The sequence below is a fragment of the Tetranychus urticae genome, chromosome 1 (genome assembly GCF_039701765.1).
Source record: "Tetranychus urticae isolate SD_2017Ah chromosome 1, NJAU_TeUrti_SD_1.0, whole genome shotgun sequence".
Lineage (NCBI taxonomy): Eukaryota > Metazoa > Arthropoda > Arachnida > Trombidiformes > Tetranychidae > Tetranychus > Tetranychus urticae.
Window position 1 is genome coordinate 9,774,085 of NC_142958.1, and position 23,307 is coordinate 9,797,391.

General features: G+C 32.3%; 1 protein-coding gene across 7 annotated transcripts in view; it reads left to right on the plus strand.

Moving 5' to 3' along the window:
* The first annotated feature begins 99 nt into the window (after positions 1-99).
* The window catches only part of LOC107370105 (hemicentin-2), a 34,325-nt gene continuing 11,117 nt past the window's right edge, over positions 100-23,307 (plus strand). For 2 of the 7 annotated variants that reach the window (XM_015938086.3, XM_015938091.3), the window contains exons 1-14: positions 312-1,098; positions 6,572-6,958; positions 7,245-7,365; positions 7,825-8,021; positions 8,500-8,841; positions 11,828-12,337; positions 12,695-13,063; positions 13,128-13,382; positions 13,545-13,850; positions 13,911-14,051; positions 14,347-14,377; positions 15,568-15,629; positions 15,920-15,976; positions 16,670-16,821. In XM_015938086.3, the coding sequence (XP_015793572.2) occupies positions 465-1,098; positions 6,572-6,958; positions 7,245-7,365; positions 7,825-8,021; positions 8,500-8,841; positions 11,828-12,337; positions 12,695-13,063; positions 13,128-13,382; positions 13,545-13,850; positions 13,911-14,051; positions 14,347-14,377; positions 15,568-15,629; positions 15,920-15,976; positions 16,670-16,821 (3,564 nt within the window). In that variant the 5' untranslated portion in view covers positions 312-464. Of the gene's footprint in view, positions 1,099-6,571; positions 6,959-7,244; positions 7,366-7,824; positions 8,022-8,499; positions 8,842-11,827; positions 12,338-12,694; positions 13,064-13,127; positions 13,383-13,544; positions 13,851-13,910; positions 14,052-14,346; positions 14,378-15,567; positions 15,630-15,919; positions 15,977-16,669; positions 16,822-23,307 lie in introns of all 7 variants that reach the window. The other 5 variants (XM_015938087.3, XM_015938089.3, XM_015938088.3 and 2 more) reach the window with 5 other exon arrangements.

Consider the following 23,307-nt stretch of genomic DNA (forward strand, 5'->3'; position numbering starts at 1 on the left):
AATGGGCCACTCTTACGCATGCGATGCCCAAAAGATGCGGGTTCATGCGCACCAGAACAAGAATAAGATGAAAAATAATTTCATCTTCCAGTTGATATCAAGTCACTATAAGATGAACAACACCTACCTAGAGCCGAAAGGTGAGAGAGAGAAAAGAGAAACTTGAAGACGGAAAAGTCTTCATCAAAAGTTACTTGAGTTTCAACATTTGAAGTTGCTTCATGTGCTTTTTTTGTAAACCTTGACACATTTGGAACAAAACTTTTTCTCAACTTTTTTCTTGCCTTTTGCAACCCTTTCGACAAGCGTCTTGACCGACACTCAACTGTCATCTTTTTTTGATTGAAATTGTTTTTATTCAGAGTTTTTTCTTCTCTTTCTCTTTCTGTACATGAAGAATGCAACTTTAATATTATCTATGTTGGCTCTTCTCACCCTTTGTACACTTGAAACTCAGGGAAGTCATGATAAACACGCAACCTTATCCTTACATGGAAAAATGGATTCAACTGTTGCCCTCATTTTACAAGTGTTTACCGTGTCTGTGTTGTGATAGGAAAAGGTCAACCCAGTGGATTGGCCGGCAAACTGGATCAACCAAAAGTTGGTCCCGTTGTTCCGACAAGTTCAACTCCAAGTGGATTAAATGTTTTGATACCTTTTGCCGGACAACTTTTCCCTTATTGTTAGTGTTGACATTTTGTTTAAGTCCAGTTTACGGTTTAACCAATTCAACTACCCCAACCAAGGGTGATTCAATCATAACCATTACTGGCCTTCTTGGTGATAAAGTGTCTATTCCTTGTACCATTAATACGGATGATTGTGGTGAAGTGTATTTTGTTGCTTGGACCAAGAATACGGTTCTAGATGAAAACAGTGAAACCTGGAGTCGGGTTTACATGTACAGTGAAAATATCAATAAACCTTTACGTGAATTATCATCGAGAGCAGCCTTTCAAGTTGAACCCTCCAAGGGTGGAAACTTGGTAATAGATAAGCTTAAATACAGTGATGAAGCTTATTATAAATGTGATGTTACCTACATTTCGGTTGGAAAGTGCCCTTCCTTAACATACATTCACCTTGAAATTTTGGGTAAGTCAAATGGTCAGTCTGAGAGAGAGAGAGAGAGAGAAAAGGAAAAAGTAAAAAGTGGAAAAAAATTAATAGGAAAGAGAATAAAATTGAAACTTGGAGAAAAAAATAAATGAATAAAGTGTTCCTTCCCTTCATTTACTCTGGTTACCACAACAATCAAGAGATAATCATAGTATAATAACATCCTTCTCCTTCATCTTCATCTTCATCTTAATAGTTAGGCAATCTGAGGTTTCATTAAATTTCATAGCAACTCATATAAACACTCATCAACAGTTAGATTGACTTCAAGTGCAATTTCAGTCTCATATGATGAACTGCAATGTTAATGATTTAAATTAAAAAATTATCTTTTCTCGACTAAAATTGATTCTTATAACATTTTACTTTATTAATCAATACAAAATGTCATGGAAGTCAAAAGCATCAGAAAATCATATAATTATTTTGCAATAAAAGGGTTTGAAACAAGAGTCGCAAAAGCAGTTACAAATTGATTTGATCCTAATGAATATTTCATTCATCATAAGTTATAACACTTCCCAATCTTAACCTAACACCGTCCATCGAAAACACTTCAACCAGATTTTTGTATAATGCTAACTGAGCTTTTTTCCAGCTCAGTGAAATCCTTTCCGGTTTCACTGTAACAGAGTTCAAATTAGATGAAAAACAAAGTTCAAGTTAAATGAAAAACTCACAAATTAATCAGAGTTTAGTTGCAAGTTGAAAGGAGTGATGAAAATACACAAGATAAGACATACACAGGATAAGCCAGTTTGCTTTGTAATCCTAATCTAACCTAACCTAACCTAATCGACTGACGCATAAATGTCACCTTTTAATTTTTATGCAAGATGTACTTGATTTAAACTCATGACAAGATCCAGAGAGTAACTTGAAAGTTTTCATACGTCTCAACTTATTTGACATCTCTTGGTTGAAACTCTCAATAATCATCGATAGGTCCTGCTTTCGTGGTCCGTATTCGTACTGAAAATCTAAATCAAAGCAGCTTTTATGTAGCTCCGTGGTACAGATCGCAATAGATCAATAGATCGCTCCAATATGAATGCTAAAGTTGATTTAGTTTTGCTGAACATTTACTCTTTCAACTGTTGGCATTTGACCGAAAAGCCAAAACTCAATCAACCTGATTATGATCTCTTTCCAATCATGGTTAATTGTTTAATTCAATAAGTAATTTTAGTTACTGTTTTCGTCTGAGAATTGAAATTGCAAATGAATGATAATGTTTACAAATGAAAACAAAAAGACTAAATTAAATAGCCAAGCCTTTTAACATTTATTACTTTCATCATTATCATTATCTTTTTGTTTCATTTTGATTATTATTCATTTTGATAATCTACTTTTATTCCTTATGATTCCATGATATCATGATTCAACGATAAACGTCTTGAAAGACGGCGATAAAGCAAACCAGAAAAGTGATAATAATTTAATTTTTCATTTTCACATTTCCCAACTCAATCTGATAATAAAAAGTTGAACCATTTTTTTTCTTGATACTTCATGAGAATAAAATTAACTGCAATTTCATTGTAAATATTATTCTTAGCTCAGCATCTTTTCAGTGATAACTTTTCAACTGGGATTGAGTCTTGGCTTTTTGCATTCCAATGCATTCATCTAATTAAATCAATAGTTGACTTTGGCAAGGAAAAAGGTTAAACTTTACAATTATCTCAATGATGTTTTCATCCTTATCTTCATCCTTTCTCTTCCGTTTCTATTAACCTTTTATTTTGCCAGCAAAAATTTACCTTGAATAAACTTTCAGTCCCAAGTTTACTGAATAATAAATAGTTTTGAAAGAAAAGGAAAAACTAGGGAAAAGTAAAGTTTCAAATCCTTCATGAAAATTGAAAGATTCAACTTGTTCAAGATGAACTTTTCAATATTTGATAACTTTAATCAACATGGAAAAAGTTGGTATTTTTGTTCCATCAAATTCCATCATTTAATGAACCATGAACAAGTTTCATGATCATTACAATGAAATAAAGATTGAACCCTTTTCTCCGAGAAATAAAGTGTTTTTCAATTTTACTAATCAAACTTGAAGTTTGGAAAAAGGAAAAAAAAGTGTTTCATGAAGAGAAGAAAATTTTGTCGATTCTTCTCTGATTTATCCTTTTCAACATGGAGTCATGATGAATGATGACACAAAAAAAGGTTGAGATTTGGATGATAATGAAGTGAAAGTTTTTGTCTTAAAAATTGTTCTCAATCCAAGTTTTGTATTAAAAGATTATGTCGAGGTTTCTGTTGCGAATCAGAAATCATTCAATTGAATCGTGTTCATTTCACTCTCGCCCCTTTCCTCATCAACCATATTGGCATGCAATCATGTTTAGCTATTTTTGTTTGACAGGGTAGAACAAAAAGAAAGCGAGAAAAAGAAATCATTTTTACTAAATATTCTGTTACATTATTTACTTTGCTCGCTTTTTTGGCCATTTATCGGCTTCACTCATTTTCATCATGTTTATCATGCAGCTTTCCTTTGCATTCACTAACCTAATTTTGGTTAACTTCAGTTGCCTTTGCCAAGTTTCTTGACGTTCTTTCAATGGGTTTAGTCAAAGGATGACATCAAGTCTCAGGTTTAACTCAAGAGTGCAAATGTCTCAATCAGTTGCGACTTTTGAAAAGCTAATCATTCATTTTTAAAAAGTCAAGATCATAGAAACTTCCGAATTGAAGAATCACAAGCGATTTTTGCACTAGTTTCAACTTTGAATTCGAAAAGTTTTGAGCGTGAGAATCGAAAGTTCCTAAAAATTCAGTATTTCTGAATAAACAGAGAATAATTTTGTAAAAAAAGTCGATTTTTTGGAAATTTCGAATTGAATAATCGAATCCATTTTCTGAGCAAATGTATAAAACTTTGGATCAACTGTGTGATACTTTTTTCCCTCAAAGTCATTACATTGTTGGACTTCATTTAAACTAATATTCATCTGTTGATGGACATGCTGTTGATACATTTGTACATATTTGTACATACCTTGTACTTTTGTCAATAATTAACTTGTTTTGTAAATGAAGATAAAGATGTTGACTATTTGATTGGATTCTGGTTCCTGGCCGTTTCAGCCTGTCAGTCTATTAATAGGATCAATTTTTGACTGTCAATGGAAAGGTTTTCAATTGAAATAATAGCAACAAGTAATAAGTATTATAACCTTGGTTAGGTTGAACACACAAACACAGTATGTGTGTTACTTGTCAATATGTTACATTATTACCTTAATTATGCATTCAATTTTGTTTGTCTGTTTGTGTGTGTTATTGGTAAGGTTATCATGCAGAGAGAATGATGAAAGTAAAAGTTGAATATGATCATGTTATTATCTTCATCAGTAACATTTTGTTGACAACATAACAACATCTCAATTGAAGATGAAAATTGAAATGCATGACAAAATATTACTCAACAAAAACTGAACAAGCATAATCTTCTTACATTTTACTTTGAAATCTTGAATGATACAGAAAAGCAAGTGTTTATGTTGAATAAAGGAATAAAAAACAGAAGCAAAGGTAAACTAGTACAGAGAATAAACAATTTTGTGTTTTGTTTGAAAAATTTATCATGTAATTGCATAAACAAAGTCAGGGTATATTTGTTCATTTCCCAACTTAAATCTTGTTGATCAACATTTTCAAACGCGATTCAAAATGTTTAGGATCAAATGAAATTGGATAGTCAAGTTTACAAAAACAAAAGGTTTAAACCGAGCAATGATAAAAATGAATGAATGAGTTCAGTTTTCACTCTAAATATTTTAAGGATTAGTCGACTCGAGTTAGTAATGAGTTCAACTTGTTTCACGATAATAATGCAAAATAACTCGATGGTGTTGCAAACAGGAAGATGATTCAGAGGAAGATTAAAATCTCAAGCCAAGAGTAAAGACAACTATGGTTTTTTTAACTGGGTAACTGTAATTGCTTTAACCCTCTCAATGCTGATTGCGGATACTTGTTTAAAGTCACACGATGGCAAAGATACATCTTCAAATGGATCAATCGAGTTATCAATCGATGAGCACGAGAACTTAGCTAGCTATGATAATAGGTGTGAATTGCCGAAAATATAGAGCACTTAAGCTGCAACCATTAGCCACCACCTCACTGCTTCAACCCGTTATAGTTATAATGCATGGGCGACTTTTTCTGCTAAGCTAAAGAGACAGCCTGCCTCTGAGAGTGTGCTTTTGAGACTAAAATGCTAGGATATCATTTGGCTCGTGTTAGTGTTAAATCAACTTGAATGGGCGTTAAAGGTTTTATCTCCCTCTTCGATTTCATATATAAGTTTCTAAGTTGTGTACAACTACATGCCGAGCACTTGAGCTATATCCACAATTGTATTTTAATAAACAAAAACTGCTCAAGTGAGCCAAAAGAAGAGTGTATCTTCAGAAATTGAAACTTGATTCATCTTTTTCGGTTTTTAAGTTTTGTTCGTTATGCAGTTTTTCAAGTTTAGGTTAGGTTAAGTTTCCACGTTACTTTCCACGTTTTTGTACATTTGTAGTTTTAGTTGCAGTCGGGAAAATTGTCCAAGTTTGCATTTGTTCTGAAGATCAGAAGAGTTGACGATTGTTATGTTTAAGGTTGCTTTGCTTTTGGGTTTCCGCATTGTCCAGTTGAATGAAAATGAATGTGCAACTTTTGCTTTCCATTGCTCAATATTGAGATTGACTGTGGAAATTAATAATAGCGGGAAAAGTTAAATCATTCGTAACCATTGTTGAGTCTCTATTGACCATTAATTTGAAAACAATAATGTCCATCATTATTATCCGAATAAATCACATGCCTTTATCCCTTGTGATGATGAAAAATACAATTGAAATGATTATTATGATTAAAGTTGGATCATCGATTAAGACGACAATGATGAGAAAGATGGTTCAAAGGATGAAATGATTTGAGCTCAAGTTGATTTAAGGAATCAAAATAAAGCACAATCTAAATCTGTAGCCATTAATTTAGATGGACATTGAGAATGAGTTTTGCAGAAGAAGAAGAAAAAAAAACTGAAGATGAAGATGAACAACAATTTACTGGTTGATGAAGGAAGAAAGGGGTCAAACGAGATTAGCCACTTAATCAATATTAACTAACATACATAAATCTTATTTATTTATTTTTGGATATTCATTTATTCCAGAGATTATATTCACGTTTACTCATGAGACTTGAGCCTTTCATCTTGAAAAGTTTCCTTGCATGATAAGAAGAAAAAGAAGAAACAAAAAGCAAAAAACAGTTTAACTAATTGTCATCTTTTTCCTTTCACATGTCTTCTCATGATGATCATCTTTAATGGAACCAATGAATATTTTATCTGGAAATGATTTGAATCGCTGAACATTCTACTCAATCACAATTATGGTTTCACTTTCAATGCTCAATTGAATTGGTTTGTCAGCTGCTCCATCCAAAGCATCCATTGAAATCACTGGTTCACCCAATTCGATCCCAAATTCGGGTAAAATTGTCGACGGTTCAAATAGCATTGGACCATTTCGAGAAGGTGATGAAGTTCATCTTACATGCAAAGTAACCGGTGGTAAACCTGAGCCTTCACTTGAATGGTGGTCAGTCAAAGGTGATAACAAACTCGTCTTATCTAGTTCATCATCTTCATCCTCATCCTCATCAACATCACCAAGTAGCGACAATTCAACCAGCCTTGCCTTGATTAAAAAAATTGAACGCAGTGACCTTAATAGTAAATTACAATGTCATGTTAAACATGAATCAATTGAACCAGATAATTATCAATACGATTCCACAGTTGATCTTGATATTAATGGTAAGTATTTCCAAGTTGAGTCAAAACTCATTTTCAGTCCAAAGCAAAGTCTCAAAAGTTATTGTAACCAAATGATGAAAGTTGAACGGACATTTTTGCTCAACTAAGCAATACTTTTTCGAGTTTCACTTTACCTGAAAATAGCGCCAAAGACCATTCGATTTGTAGAGCTAAAGATGATTGTCTTTGGTTACAATTTTTAATTTGATTTCATATGAAAAGCTAAACTTGAAAAAGTATCATTTACTTATTTGAAATGGAATTAAAATTTTGTCTTTTTTCTCAGTTGGTGCTTTAAGTGTTTATATTGTTGGGCCAATTGAAGAAGTGAAAGAAAACGATTTAATTACAATTAAATGTATCGCAATCGGGAGTCGACCTCATGTCAACATTGAATGGTTCAATGGGTAAGTTGAATCTCTGAACAAATTAATATCTCAAGCTGCTTGAAATATTAGTTAATATCAGATGAAACAAATGAGGTTGAAAGATGCTTTTGTTTTCGATGTTTACATGTTCAAGTGTTTCACTGGCTTTCATTGTGAAATTCATTAAAATTATTTTCATGTTCAACTGAATCAACCTGTGAATTGGTTAATTTGTATTCATTGAATGTAATTGTCAAAAGTAAATGTTGCTATTTGAACGGAAATTGAATTGCTTTTATCATGCAAAGTGAAGATGAAAAACGCAAAGCAAAAGTTAAAAGTGAAACATTGAATCGCAAATTGTTTTGCTGAAACAATTGATAACTTGTAAGAATGCAAAGAACAGAGAAAACAAAAGTTTCGAGTTTTCCGATTTTTCGATTAAATTTAATTCAATTTTAATCATTTTTGCATTTGTTTCTTTTGCCAACTCGACAGCACTCAACCCATGCAAAATGTTAAATTGAGTGAAGAAATTTACGAAGACAAAGAATCTGGTGATGGAACAAAGCGAACTGAATCAATCATGGAACTTTACATTACTCGGTTTGATCATTTAACGACAATTGAATGTCGAGCAATCAATTCAGCCATGAATGAACCCTTAAAGGCAACAATTCAATTCAAAGTTTTATGTAAGTTTAACTCTTTTGTACCTTCATTCCTCAACGAATATCATGAATATCATGATTCATCTTGAAAGTTTTCCTCTTAAATTAATTTCTCTTCTCATTTTTCATTTTCATCATTATCTGTTTATCGCTTGATATTATCATGAAAACAATATTCATTAATTGTTTGTTTTACAACAAGAATAGGAATTTAATAATGAAATGATGAAAAGGAAAGTCCATCAATCACAAGAATTGTTCAACAGAAAAGAATAGCTTTTTCCCATAATTAACCAACATTCCAATCATTTTATCTCAAATTGATATTGAACTTTTCATGAGGTAAAGATTGTGTTGACTGGGAGGTGAAAAGTTTAGACTATCAAGAGAGGTAAAAGATAATTATGTTTGGAAAATTTGTTGATTAATTTGACTTCTTTTTTTTCGACCTTTTAATTGATGACATTTAAATGAACTTTTTGGCTTTTTACTTTGTCTTCAGATTCACCGACAATTGTTATGGAACCTGAGAATGGCCTTAAACTACAGGAAAACCAAGAATCGATCAACATTTATTGTACTTATAATGCTAATCCGGTTGAACTGAAGCGCAATGAAACTCGTTGGTTCAAAGACTCTCAAGAGATCGATATTGAGGGTTCAGAGGGACGTTATTTAAGCATCTTTTCTGGTTATCCAATCCTCTCGATAATCAATGTTACCCGTGATCACAGTGCGACCTATTACTGTTCAATCGCCAATGAAATTGGTTCCAGTAAAGCTAAACAGGGTGTCCATTTAAATATCATTTACCGTCCAACAGTAACTTTCAGAATATTTCCTGGTAAGTGTTCAATTCTTTGTCTTAACTGTCTATGTTGAAGAGCAATGTTGATGTAAAGATTAAACCATTTTCACTGAAAATTCGGTTCCTTAAGAATTACATTTTGTTGCAATCAACTTGCAGTTGATTTCAGTTCTGATCGACTTCTGGAAATTCGCAGCTTCGATAAATAAAAGGTTCTGAGCTTGTTTTCACAAATGCTGTTGATCGCATAAATAGATTTATGCATTATTAGATTTCAGTTTGAAGTATATTAGGTTTGTTGCGACTTTTATGTTATGAGAGTCGGATTTCGGGCGAAAGTTGACTTCTGTTTATTTGAGAGGAAGTAGTTGTTGATTTTTAACAATTAAAATTGATTTTAGTTTAAGATTATTTTGTTTTGTTTTACCTAAAAATTGAATTATCTGGACTTGTCAAGAACCGCTTTTTGTTATAGCTTTAAATGCTCTTTTGTTTTGTCCTTTTCATCGTTTAAATCTTCAAAATCCATTGTACATTTTATCAGCTTGACACATGTGATTACACAGATGAACAGCTATCATTACCTAGCATGACAAGGTGCTGGACTCGAGTCACTCATCCGTGTCTTTAAAGGTGATTTTCCAGTTTTTACTCATCAATTAGCCTTGAATAACAAGTTGACCTTCCTCACCTTTTATCAGCTCTCAACAAAAAGGACAAAATGTCGTTTATTTGCACGGACAAAATTGAAACCCAAAAGACAGCTTCAGTTTGATAAGATCAAAACCCATTCGCACTCATCTTTGATGAACACTAAAAACCTGAAAAGAATCAAAAGACACTTTTGACAACAAATTTGACCATATCGATTGCTAAAAATGGCTCAAAAACGATTAACTGAAAACTTGAAAAATTCAATTATTTCATGCTTTTCCTTTCCAATGTTTATTTATCATGTAAAAGGTTAAATATGATATTTTTTGCTTCTTTTTTCATCTCTTCTAAAAGTTATTTAGTTTTGTTTTCATGAAAATAAAAACACTTTCATCTTCAATTTCAATGAAAACAGATGCAAGGAAAATGTTGCGAAAATGAAAGGAAACTATTGAAGGAAAACAATTGATGATAATTTTGGATCGATACAGTTTCATGATAACATTGGGAGAAAAATATTTACCCACAATATTCATGGAGAAAGGAGAAAGAGAGAAATGTTGAAGATTTGAAAATTTGTTCACAATTTTGTTTGTCTTCACATTGAAATTGAAGGCGAACCTGAGGAGAGAAAAGAACAGAAAAAAAGTTGAAAAACAAAAATCTAAACAAATAAAAAGGTTCAAGTTTATTGGAGTCGAGGGAAGGATAAAAATGATGACAAAATCTTGGAGTAAATCATAATCCATGTTCAGGGATAAAGAGATGAAAACGGAATAACAGGGAAAAGATTAACTGAGTGGAAACGAGATGAGAAAAGATTCATGATTTGAGGGAAAACATTGAACAGTAGAAACTGGAAAATCAATTGATTAAAGTTATTTAACTGTAAACCTGTGAATTGCGTTTAAATAAACTTTTTTTCTTCCAACATCGAACAACGAATTTCAATTTTTCTTCAATCTTTTTTCCATTGTTATTAATGTTCTTTTCCAGGTCAGACTAGCCGATGATTCAGATTTTGATTCACCTTTTGGGTTTACCTTTTTGTTTTGGTTAACCTTGCATTTGTAAAACTGCAAAACTGGTTAACCATCAATTTAAGTATTTTGAGTAAAATGTAAGAATAGAAATTTTATTTTTTGAATTTTCTGTTGTTGATAGTTTTGGTCTCTTTTTTTTGGTGAATGAAATCAGAGTTGGGCAAAAGGGAAATTGTTTATTTGCTTATTCGTAAACACACAATGATGATAACCTTTGAATTGAAAGAATTCACTTTTACTCTTTTCACCATGTTATTATTCATTGAATGAATCGAGTAATTCAAATGAAAATAGACAGAAATTTTCAATTGCTTTTCTTTTTGTTTGACTGTGCAAAAAGAGATTGAGTTTTGAAATGCATTAAATTGCTGGTGATGATTCAACTTTTCAACATATAATTTCATCAACATCAACATTGATTGTCTTTTTTGTACATTTTTTATCAATAAATTGTTCACTAAATGGGAACAAAAAGCGGCCTCAAAATGTTTCATTCAGTAATGGAAAGTGTTTGTGAAAACTCCAAAGTGAAACGTTTATTTGAATCAAATCGTAACCTTGTTCATTAAAGCAACCGCCAACGATTTCACAGGTTTAGATTCATCGGTTTCTTGTTACAATAATAATGCAAAATCCACCGACAATGATGAGTTTTGAATCAGTTAAAGACTTTCTAAGTTATTATAAAACGCAAAAGTAATGGGAATTTATATTAAGAAATTTTAGCTTCTAATAAGCGATCATTCAACGATCGTACTTAAGCTCATTTCCTCTGAAGATCAGTGTTTTGTCTTATGAGACATTCATTAGTAGCATTCAAACTAAAGCTTTATCCATCATTCCATTTTCTTCAATGTTCATGGTCTAATATGACATCTAATTGCTTGATAAAGACTCTGGACTTAATATTTTCTATGCAAATTAGCGTCAAAGTGAGTTAGCAATTTGTAGTTGTGTTCAAAACTCTAATAAACACATTCGAATAGTTTTAATTCATAATTAATATGAGTTTTTTCAATACTTTTGCACTGAGCTTTACTGGGTAAAAGTAACTTGCATTTGTGTGCATTGCAAGCCTTTTTGTGAATAACTTTTGAGCGAGAATAAAAGTTCAGAAACAATTTTTGGATTGATCTTGACTATTCGGTTGTAATTTTACGATGTGTTTGAAGTTCAAATCTTCTCAGTTTACTTTATATCGCAAGCGAGTTCCCACTTAAGATTGATTTTGTATAATGACCTGAAAGGTTTAAAAGACGCTTATTCTATCAAATTGGTTGAGTTGTGCAAAGAAGTTAATGTTTTATGTACTTATTCATTCGCAGATGTCCGAAGTGGTATTATGATTAAGGAAGGCGATGACATTCAGTTGTTGTGTGATGTTGAAGACGGCAATCCATCTAATGTGTCCAAAGTGCGCTGGATCCGAACCACAAGTGAAGGAAGCGATACAATCATTAATGAAACCTCGCAAAATGAGATAGTCTGGTTGTCAGTTGATCGCTCTTTGAGTGGCAACTATTCATGCCAGGCTCTCAACGAGGCTGGTTGGTCAAAAGAGTCAAACATGGTTGAACTGGACGTGAAGTATCTTCCCTCACAAGCTCAAATTCAACAGATAAACGGCAATTATCCAGTCAAAGGTGAACCTCTTATCCTTGAATGCATTGTCCATCAACTAGGCTGGCCAATTGCCGAAGAATATCTTTGGGAACAAGACGGGATTCGATTAATAGACTCGACTGAATCCATTTTAAACATAACCAATGTTACCCTTTCAACTCGAGGCAACTATTCGTGTGCAGCAATATCCATGGCAGGATTGGGTTCTAAAGGTAATTTTCACCTTTTCCAACTTTTCCCTCAAAGACAGACTAAACTTTGAGCAAAAGCATCTCAAGTTGCATTTAATTTTTCAATCTTACTGTTCAATTGAACAACCTCAGGCTAAACTTAAATAATGAAAACCAATTGTTATCATTAATTTCACTCACAACCTTTCCAATCCCAGTTTTATATTTAATATTATATCAGAATATCAGGGTTTGTCCAACAATTAGTTCAACTTATTGACCAATATAAAAGTGGATTAATTGTCATTGTTTATCAGCTAAATTACAGTTGAACATAATTATGATGGAAATGATAATCTTTTCTCATTTTAAATGTAAATTTGCGTTCGACTTTTTCAGGTTATCTTTACATTCAACCAATGGTTCCACCAAAAATGATTGAATCTTTACCTGAAGTGGATGGAGCCTTGTTCAATGCAAGTCAACATTCAGTCTCATGTAGAGTTGAATGTGATCCTCCGTGCTCAATCAAATGGTACTCGAATGGTTCCCTAATCGAGCCCAACAGTTCAACCTCTTATACGATAAAAGAGACTCAACATCCAGAGGAAAAAGAATCCAACATTTTCCTTAGCATTGTATCAACACTCACTTGGAACATGGCACAACCCTTGAACAGAGAAACGGGAAATTCTGAGATTACCTGTTCATCAACCAACAACCTTGCTGGACCTGGAGTTGAATCAAACATGCAATTTAGAGTTGAATGTAAACAGTTTAAAAGGCTTTTCATAGTAAATCGAATTTTAATATCATTTCGCTTCTCTTCCAGATCCTCCTGAAAATATCTTTGTTTCACCGCAAACTGTTACAGTCGTTGAAGGTAACATACCTGAAGCCATCAAGTGCCATAGTGATGCTCTGCCAGAAGCTTCATACCGATGGGAACGTTGGGGTGTGCCCATTGTGGTTTCACCAATTCTTGAGATTCACAACCCAATGAACCAAGAAACTGGTGGCAACTATTCATGTGTAGCCTACAACAGGCACGGGTCAACCCGTGTCGATGCCGTAATAAACGTTCTTCGTAAGTGCACATTTGCTTCGCTAATAAAATACCAAAATGCAAAACTTTTTCAAAACTAAACAACAAATTTACCCAAAAGTTAAATACTTTTTCTTTGCATTAAAACAATTTATTAAGATTCAATCAAACAATCATTTCTAATTGTAACATTTCGATTCGCAGATAAGCCAGTCTGTGAGATATCTGAAAGTGAGGTGAGAGGCAGTGAAGCCGATGGTCCATCGTCCATTTACGTTGTGCTCATCTGTGAAGCCATTGCCAATCCAAGTGATAATTTATCTTTTCAATGGACTCTGGGCAATTCAACGTTCACGTCAACCAATTCAAGTGATATTGTAACCAATCAAGGGTTACGAAGTCAAATTGTGATATCGCCAAACGATGAATCCATGTTTGGCACATGGACTTGTTCAGTAACCAATTCAGTTGGTTCTTCATCTTGTCTCTTCACCAAATCGGCTCCACTCAGTAAGTCAACCATCTTAGAGTCTAAACCAAGTAAACATTAAAATTAAATTTTATCCACAGTCGATTCTCGCTGGACGATGCCTCACTTTGATGAGAAATCAATCATTCTTATCGCCGGTATTCTGGCCATTATCATAATCATATTCATCATCATTTTGATCATCATGTTTTGCCGGATGAAACGTCGTCGTGCCAAACAAGGTAAATCAAATGAATTAATCTAAATTACTAATTTACTTTTGCAAAGCAAACATCAACATTTGAACCAATTTGGATGAAAGTTGAATTTCGATTAATTTACATTGTTAATCATTGAAGGAGTGTTTAATATCAATTTAGATGGAAAACCGATTAAACTGATTGTTATTCATTTGTTGATGTTGACTGAATGATTAACCTTAAAACTAATTTGTTTGTAACCAATTTTATTCCTTTTCCCTCATTTTCCATCTGACATTTTCACTTTCAATTGCTGACCATCATCATGAACCATCAGAATCTCATTCATTGGCATCGGACAGAGAAAAGTAAGAATGCGAAAAGCAAATGCAAAAGATAAACCTTTTCATCCAATGATCGCAATCTTTTCCGGAACAAAACGCAAAACACAAACACTCAGTCAATTGTTAATATTAAAGTGTACAACTTGATAAACAATAATATATTTATTACTTTAAATTGATTATTCAATTTCAACCTTTCTTTATGTTAATTTAACGATTACACAGTTAAACAGTTGTAAACCTTTTCCAATTGATAATTGATCATCAAAGTTATGCATTGATGAAGCTGTTAATTGTCATCGAATTATTATTCAAAATGTTTACCAATTAATAGCCTTGGTCACCATCTAGTCAACCATAGCATGTTAAACTCGAGTTGACATGAAATCGTCTCCAGTAACAATCTGTTGTTTAAACTTTAACGATAAATTGACCTTCTATCATCATCATGAACGTGATATAAAGTTTAATGATTTTTCCAAAAAATTGACAGAAATATTAAAATTATAAGCTCGAATAGAGTTTGCAAACATCGAAAAAAAGCTCTAAATCCATGGAATGTAAAAGTCGAGAATATTTTGCAAGAGTTAAAATGAATTTTCAGCGATTTTTGAGAAGTTCTAAGAACAAACAAAGTTTCGAAAAAAATCGACAAAATTTCAGCATCAAAAGGCTAAAGTTGTTAGGAAGAATCAAAGCAAAATCGAACAAAAAAGTTGAAAAATTCATGGAAATGGAATAATAAGTTGAAATATTTAGAAGATTGGATTGAGTTTCGTTAAAAGTTCTGAATAAAATTTCGAGATACTTTTCAATACAGTTTTGGGAATGGATTAGAAACTTTTAGACTTTTTGTTTTTTGACTATTTGACTTGAGGTAAGCTTTGGATAAGTGTTGGATAATAAATTGGAAATATCTTTTCTTATTTTGTCTGTTTCCATAACTTGGTGTCCTCTTCATTAGTTTACAATTAGTTGAACCTTTTAAAAGCTGACTAAATATTTACCTTTTGGTTTTGCATTGATGGAAGATGATTGAGATCATTTTAATCGAAGTTGCATGTTTCAAGTAAACAAACATTTTACATTATCCTAAAAGACTAACATTTACCTTTTGTCTTTTCATTATTGTTTGCTTATACCAACTACTAATGTTAATGGATGTTAACCTTTGCCAAAACCTGAAACAATGAAAAACCTTAACGACAATTTAGACCTGAAAGTGAACGAACTCCAACTCCATCGTCTTACATCAGTCATGTGCCTTCTAATAAAGGTAATTAATAACCATTCCATATTCATCATAATGCACTTTATTTTCATCCTCATTTTTCCTCAGTTTATTATTATCATTATTCACCGAAAACGTTTCATTTTGTGAATGCTTCCTTTTCTTAATGCCATTGATTTTTGCGTTGTTTTTTGCATTTAGATTTTTACGTTTGATTCGTTCATCTTTTACAGCATTTAGACTAATCACAATCACAATTAACAACTTTCTTCTTTTCGCTTCTTTCCTTGTCACAATCAATCCCGCTTCACTTTTGCCAATTCACATCTTTCCAGCAATTAAATATCTTCAGGAAACAAATTTACGCCTTAAAAGAAACGATCGAGTTTTTGGTAAGAAAACGCATGAAGAAAGGATTAAGCCTTGTGTCAAACTCATGAGCACTTTAGACGTTAATTTTCACAGAATTTTCAGTTCAGACTAATACAAACTTCACTGAGAATCAAAATTATTCTTTTAGTTCCAAATTTATTCAAAATGTTAGTGAAGTTAAATTTGAAGTCGCTTATGAATAACGATAAAACATTAATTTTCTTGTTACAAATGCAGCAAACTATTCAATGATATCAATTAAACTTTGAGATCAGCTCATCAGGTTTAAGCTTCGAATCGAGTATTTGCTTTATTAAACCTTTCATGTTCTGTGGTCACGTCAGTACTGTAGTAACTGTTAGTAGTGACTTTCATCTTCAGAATCGATACCAAGTATAACAAGTTGTTGAGCGGTCGAGTCATTGATTTAGGCCGACTGATGAGTTGGTCTTTGAAGGGAACATAAGTGTGCATTAAGTTTGAAGGTAACCTAATGAGTCCTGATTTTTCCAGTAAACCTTTGAAAGTGAAAATTTCATTTTGCTTAGGCTGCAATAACGCTTGGACAGGAAACTTCGCAAATTAATGAACGATGCTTAAACAGTTTGGCACATAATGATAATAATAATTGTTTTCACTCGAGTAACAATATTTGAAATGAAAAATGTTTAGTCTGCACAACCTTTAACCTAATTGTTGACCCATGTTGACAGGTTTTTTACCTCTAAATGTAGATATAATACCAAGTAATGGTGGCTCACAAAGTCAACTGGAGTCAACACCTAAACCAGAAAATGAGATTGATAATTCATCGATTAATCCAAATACCAAAGAAATGTATGAAAATATGCCTTTCCATCGAAGGGTAAGTCGCACTTTCGTTAAACTTAAACAAACCTATCATTAACTTTGTTATCATCCATTCAAAAGGGAGTTTAAACTAAACGTTTAAATGAAATGCCAACCTGAAAAGTGAAATCAATAGTTAACCTTTTGCTTCTAATCAACCACAATAATCAAAATAAATATCAAGTAAACTGTCCCTGGCCTACAATCAACACCCTAAATAACATCAACAACAATTAGAAATTAAATGTCGATAAAATCGAGAAATTATTCATTCGCACTTCGCCTTATCCTCAAATCTAACCTCTTTACATTTCAATCTCAACTTGTGGCCAAAATGAAATCACATTAACGTTTCTTGATTGATCAAGAATTGAACATTCCCTTGAATATTTTTTTCCATGAAAAAAACTTGTAAAGTTGAACTTAGCAATGAATTTCAGTTCATCCGTAAACCTCATGAGAATTTCGTTTGAAAAAAATGGCGAACTTTTACTCGTGAAATGTAAACAGATAAAAGGTGTTGCTTTAATCATGTTCAACATCAATTATCATGATAATCATCATCATCATCATTATAAATACCGAGTTCCCTTTGAATACCCAAGTGTCCATCAACCAACTTATCAACTTTTTTTTCTTCTTTTCGTCCATTTCTTCCTCTTTTCACATAATCCAATCAAAATAAAGTTAGTTTTTCAAATGTTATTACCTTTCAAGGATTGATATTACCTTTTATCTTGAAACTCTCAAAGGGTATTGTAACATTATTGTAATAAGCTGGACTTGAGCTTTAATTAATCAGTTGCAATTGTTTAACAAATTGAATCCCATTTATTATTTAGTCCAAGAGGCTCAACTGTTCGTTTGCATTTCAACCCAATTGATGTTTACCTTCAATTGGATCGACCATTCAATCTTTGTCTTTGATATTGCTGGTAATTTCATAAGAACATGAATTTTACGATTTTCATCATTTTTTGGGTTTTCTTCCATTTCTGAGTATTTACTGTTATCGTGGCATTGCACTTGTTTATTGTTATCCTTTGAGTTATTAAACAATTAGACAGTCTTTAACAATCCGAAGGGATTAAGTGAATCTTATGAAATATCATCGACTTGGAATGAAATTATTGTTCAATTATTTACTGGTAATCGTAAGAATTAGATGAACAAAAATAATACTTTGATTTGGAAACATGATTTATCATGATTTCTCTGTTTTCAATTTTCATCTGTTCATCATTGTAATTGACAGAAGGTAAAGTGGACAGAACTGATAACGAGGATTATCAAGTTGCAAAAGTCAATAAGAGTTTATTTCAGATTTCATTTCAAGTCAAATTAAACATTTATCAGGATCAAATGAACTCAGAAAAAATAATTATATCGAGATTAATATAATAGCTTTTCAAATGTTAACAATGGTCAATAGAGTAAAATGAGCCGAAAATGTCTATCGACTTGAATCTACCAAGATAGTCGTTTAAACTTGAGTCAAAACTTTTGTCAGAAAAAAGCTCATCATGGTAGACCTGAATCATGAAAGTAACTGTAGATAGTTCAAGATGTTATCAGTTTTTTGTCATAGTAATAATGCAAATAACCCAATGTTGACCATCAAAACTCGAGTCAAAATTGAAGCAAATGCAAAATTTATCGCGATTAAGTAATGGATAAACCAAAACAGAGTTACAATAAGTCTTTACATTTTTATAAAACATGATTTACAATTTATGGAAAGATTTACGTTTAGATAACTGGACTGGAATAAAATATTACACTTTTAACTGTCAGAACTCGAAAGATTCAAATTTCGGGAAAAGAGTCTCAACTAGTGCCGATGCTTTAGAAGGTAATCGGCACATTGAGTTTGATCTGATTTGAGCTGATCGAGTTCTTTCTCAAGAGGATAGCATCGTTTGATGGCATCAGTTACCTCGTAGGTCTGCCTCATCTCTTCCTACAGTACGAACGACATTAACAAACTTTGGACCTTCTCTCGATATCTTTTCCTTCCCTTAATCTACCAAGCTTCCCCATGCAACCATTCAGAAAAATTACAGATTTCTTCAAAATTTTATATTTTCGATTGTTAGTTGAAACTGTTGAAGGTTTTTTCATCACTTCATGTAGTGCGAAATGATACGATTATTTAACGATATATGATAAATGAAATCAGTCTTGTTGTGAGTGAAATGTTTATTAGGATCAAATAAACTCTCACCATTTAACCTTTTGAAAAGTTTCCATTAATAATAACATTGAATGTCAAGTTGATTTGCCTTGAAGTTAACGTTAACCTTCAAATGTGATCATTTTAAAACTTATTGAAATTTAGTTTTCCTGTGCAAATGGCTGAATCAATAAAAGGCCACAATTTTCATGTCATCAGTTAGCTCATCAATTTAATGAACTCATTGGCTCAGCATTTTTCATTCACTTTAGTTTGCAATGAGACACCAGAAAAGGTAACCACACTTTTCCCCTGATCAAACAGAATCCAACTGAACATCAACAAAGTGAGATTATTTTTTCACTTGTTTAATATGTTGAAACTGACAGTCAACATGAAACCAAAGCTTAAAAGGTAAAAAATGTCTTGTGGAGAAAAATGGATGAAAAAAGTCAACTTGAACCAAGCTGAATACAGAGATGAAAGATAACTAGAAGATGATGAAACATGATGAAAAATGTTCCGCTGGAAAAGTGTAAGAATGAAAAGGGAATGAAAAAAGGTGCAAAAAACTTCAACTTACCTAACCTTTTATTTTCTGTTGCAATCTTTCATCTCTTTATTCACATTTGATTTATTCAACTTATCATTCATGATTTGTTTCATTTCACCCTGAACATTCAGCAAAGTGCAAAGAATGAGCTCAATTTCGGAAACAATTTTGCTCAATGTCAACCTGAACATGTATTGATATTTGACTAAAATTGATTTGATGCTGATAAACATGTTCATCAAATGTTTTGATTGGAAAGGCTTTTAACAAAATTTTGCTTCGAATCGAAATTAAAGTTTTCCAGTTTCATTGAGAACTTTTCTTGACGCAATTTTCATCTATCAACCCGATTCTCATGGGAAATGGTGAACTAATTTTATTCTGATTTATGAATGCAAATATCAGGGGAATGGAAAAGTGTTACAAGAAGTGAACATTTAAAGCACAATAGATGATAATAGTTGAGAAAAGGATGAATCTTTTTAAATGATGTTGTCCATTGTTTTCAAGTTAATCGGTCAACTTGTGAAGATGTAAATAGCTCCAGATATTAGATAAAAATTATTGTCAATTATATCAACTCTCTTATGCACCTATCATTATCATTATTTTTACCAACATTTACATTTCACCAAATTGGGGGTGTTTCCGATGAAAAATGGATCGAGTTATCTGGATCCAAAAAAGTCGATTCAGATCAATTTACATCGACATTTTTGGACTTAATTTGTTCTAAAAATGATCTAAAAGCTGAAAAAAACATTCCCAGGTCAAAAAAGTCACCGGAAGTGAATCCAATCAACATTTCACCGGAAAAATCCATTGTGACGTCACTGTGACGTCACAAAACGTCACAATTTATTGACAATGAATCGGATTCAATCTCAATAAATTTTTCATCGGAAACACCTTGGGTAAATATTTTTTTCTTGACTCTTCACTTTACAATGAACCATTTAGCTTTATTTCACTCCATCATCATTATAACATTTTATCAAATTGTTATCATGTATTTTTTAGAGATGTTATTATTCCTTGAACGACCATGAAAATTCCAATCGATATTTTCATCAAAAGATAATGTTCAAATATTTCAAGGTTAACTTAAATCACACTTTTCGTAGTAACTGATGAAGTCGTTGAATTGGTTGAACTGACTCGAACATTATACAGGGTCATTCAAACTCATTTAGTTCACATTTGATTCAATGTCTCACAGTAGTAGAAGTACGCTTCTGGATCAGCGAGGACGGTCTGACAGCTATGACTGACTGATTTTGATGAGACATTCCACAATCGATAGGGCCAAGCTTCCATCCAAACGTACTGGTGTCCATTTTTCGCGGAGATTTTTGGGTTTAATGACGTTATGGTTTATCATTGGATGATTTATAAGTGCCAAAACTTTGACTTTCAAGTCGGATTTATTGGCATTTTATTTTCGCTCAGCTGACATTTGCTCAAATGCCTTTTGCTGAAGTGACCTGACCCTCTAATAGGTAAAGGAATAGGTGTTATTATGGAGGTTTTGGGTTCAAATCCTGGCGAATAGATGAGTTATGGGTGAACAGATTCGCCCGCATCTGAGCCAAGGTGTTTATGTTTAGCACTTCTCTAACGCTATCTTTTTGCGATTGTCGAAAAATCTTTTGATTTCAACTTCCAACGAATTTTTTCATTGCTTATTTTGTGAAACTTCGCACGGTTGAAAATCCTTGTTTTCTTCATGATTTATTTCATTTATTTAGATCTTAAAGTTTCATCTTAATGATGAAATGGTTCAGAGTTTCAAGTCAGCTAGTTGAAGTCAAAGTTGAAAAGTTGCAAGTTCATTATGAATGGCATTTGAATTATCAAAGTTACCGAAAATTTTATCAATTTTGTTATCAAAATGATGATGCAAAATAACCCAATGATACTTTGAGTCAACTCCTCAGTCTTGTTAAACTGTTTGAAAACTTCAACTTTTGCGGTTCAAGTTTTTTCTTGAAAAAATCATTATTTTATTGTTTTCTTTTCCTCTTTTTTCTTGCTCATTTTTTGTCCTCTTTGCTATAATGAGATGATAATTGTAAGAAATAGTATTTCATGATGAACCTTTAAGGCATACTTCATCATATTCATCATTTTTTGATGATGCAAGTAAAAATAATGATTACAATTAGCAAATGATTATCAAGGCTTGTATTAAAAGCACAAAGTCTTGAAACATTTTCTATTGCGACTGAATACTTTGAGATTTTGTCAATTGTACTTTGCGTTTTACCCTTGAGAGGATTGAAACGATCCTTGCAAAACTATTTATCTTCACTTGGATTCATCTTTATCATCTTCATTCTTTACTTGTTCACATCTTCTTGTCATCATCATTTTAACTTTATCACTCTTCACTTGTAAGCCACATGAACAGAGAAGCAAAAAGAGTTACCTTTACCTTGAATAAATTTATGAATAGGAATTGAACTCAAATGTTAAAGAATATATTCTTGACAAGAACTTTTTTTCCTCCTTTTCTTTTTCTTTTTCCCTTTTTCACATTGTCTGAATACAACAAAAAAAGTTATCAGAATAAGATTCAGATGTAAGAAATGGCAAAAAACGTTTGATATTGTTCAGCCATGCGGTTCATTCAATCACAATTAATTATCACATTTCCGTTTCTTTTTCATCATTTTGCTCATTTTGCTCAAATCTTCAAGTAATCACATTTATTCAATTCATATTCATCATGAAACATTTCCAAGAAACCATCAAAACTCGCAATTCAATTAATTACTTTTCGATAAAGAAATGATGATTTTGCAAGTAAAACATTTGAAATGGCTGATTAACCAAAGCCAATCATTTGATTAATCGCAATTGTCCAAAATGACAATCGACTGAAAATTGGGTTAAAAACGAATTGAAATCGTTTCAGAGAAAAGATTGAAAACTTGTTCTTTTTGTTATTCAAATTTTCACTGAACTTGAAGCTGCTGCTGATCCTGATCCATTAGTTGATGATGTTGCTGGTGCAGATGATGAGTCTGAAGTTACTGCTGATATCTCCTTATATCAAGTCCATGGCTTGATCATGTAATAGACTAATTTTGTGGTTCAACAATAGGCAAGCAAATGTACAAAAAGTAAAACGATGAAAATGACTTTGATCTGAATCACAGTAAATCAACAATTTCCTATCAAATTGTTTTGCTCTAAACAACAATAATTTGTTATTAACTTCATCAGTAACATAGTTGGCATAACCTCGGGCAACATCATTGTTCATTTATTTGTTAATCATTTTTGGTTTCTCGTTGTATTACTTTTCAACCTCAACCTCAATTAATACCTTTTTTGGGTTTGACATGTAACAATGACTTCAAAGGTTTTTGTTTCAATTTTGACTTTGATATTGACTTGGATTGAAGATGCTTTAATCACAATATCCAAATGGACAATCCGTGTAAATATAAAGTTTATTGTTGCTTTTATTATTATGATTGTCCAAAGGTGAGAAGCATAAGGTTTGATGGTTGATGATGTTTGTCCATGTTTTTGTTCAACCATCACAACTTCATTGTATTAATAAATTAACTTTACGTTTCTGTTTGTGTTGAGTAAATATATCAACATTGATATATTGTTCAATCATTATCATTATGTTGATCATTATCAACAACTGTGACAAACAATGGTAACGAGAGTAAATAACAATAAACTTGATGATCATCATGTTGATCTTGTTGACGAAGATGATGATGATAATGGTAAAGAGAAATGTTTATAAAAGTTTA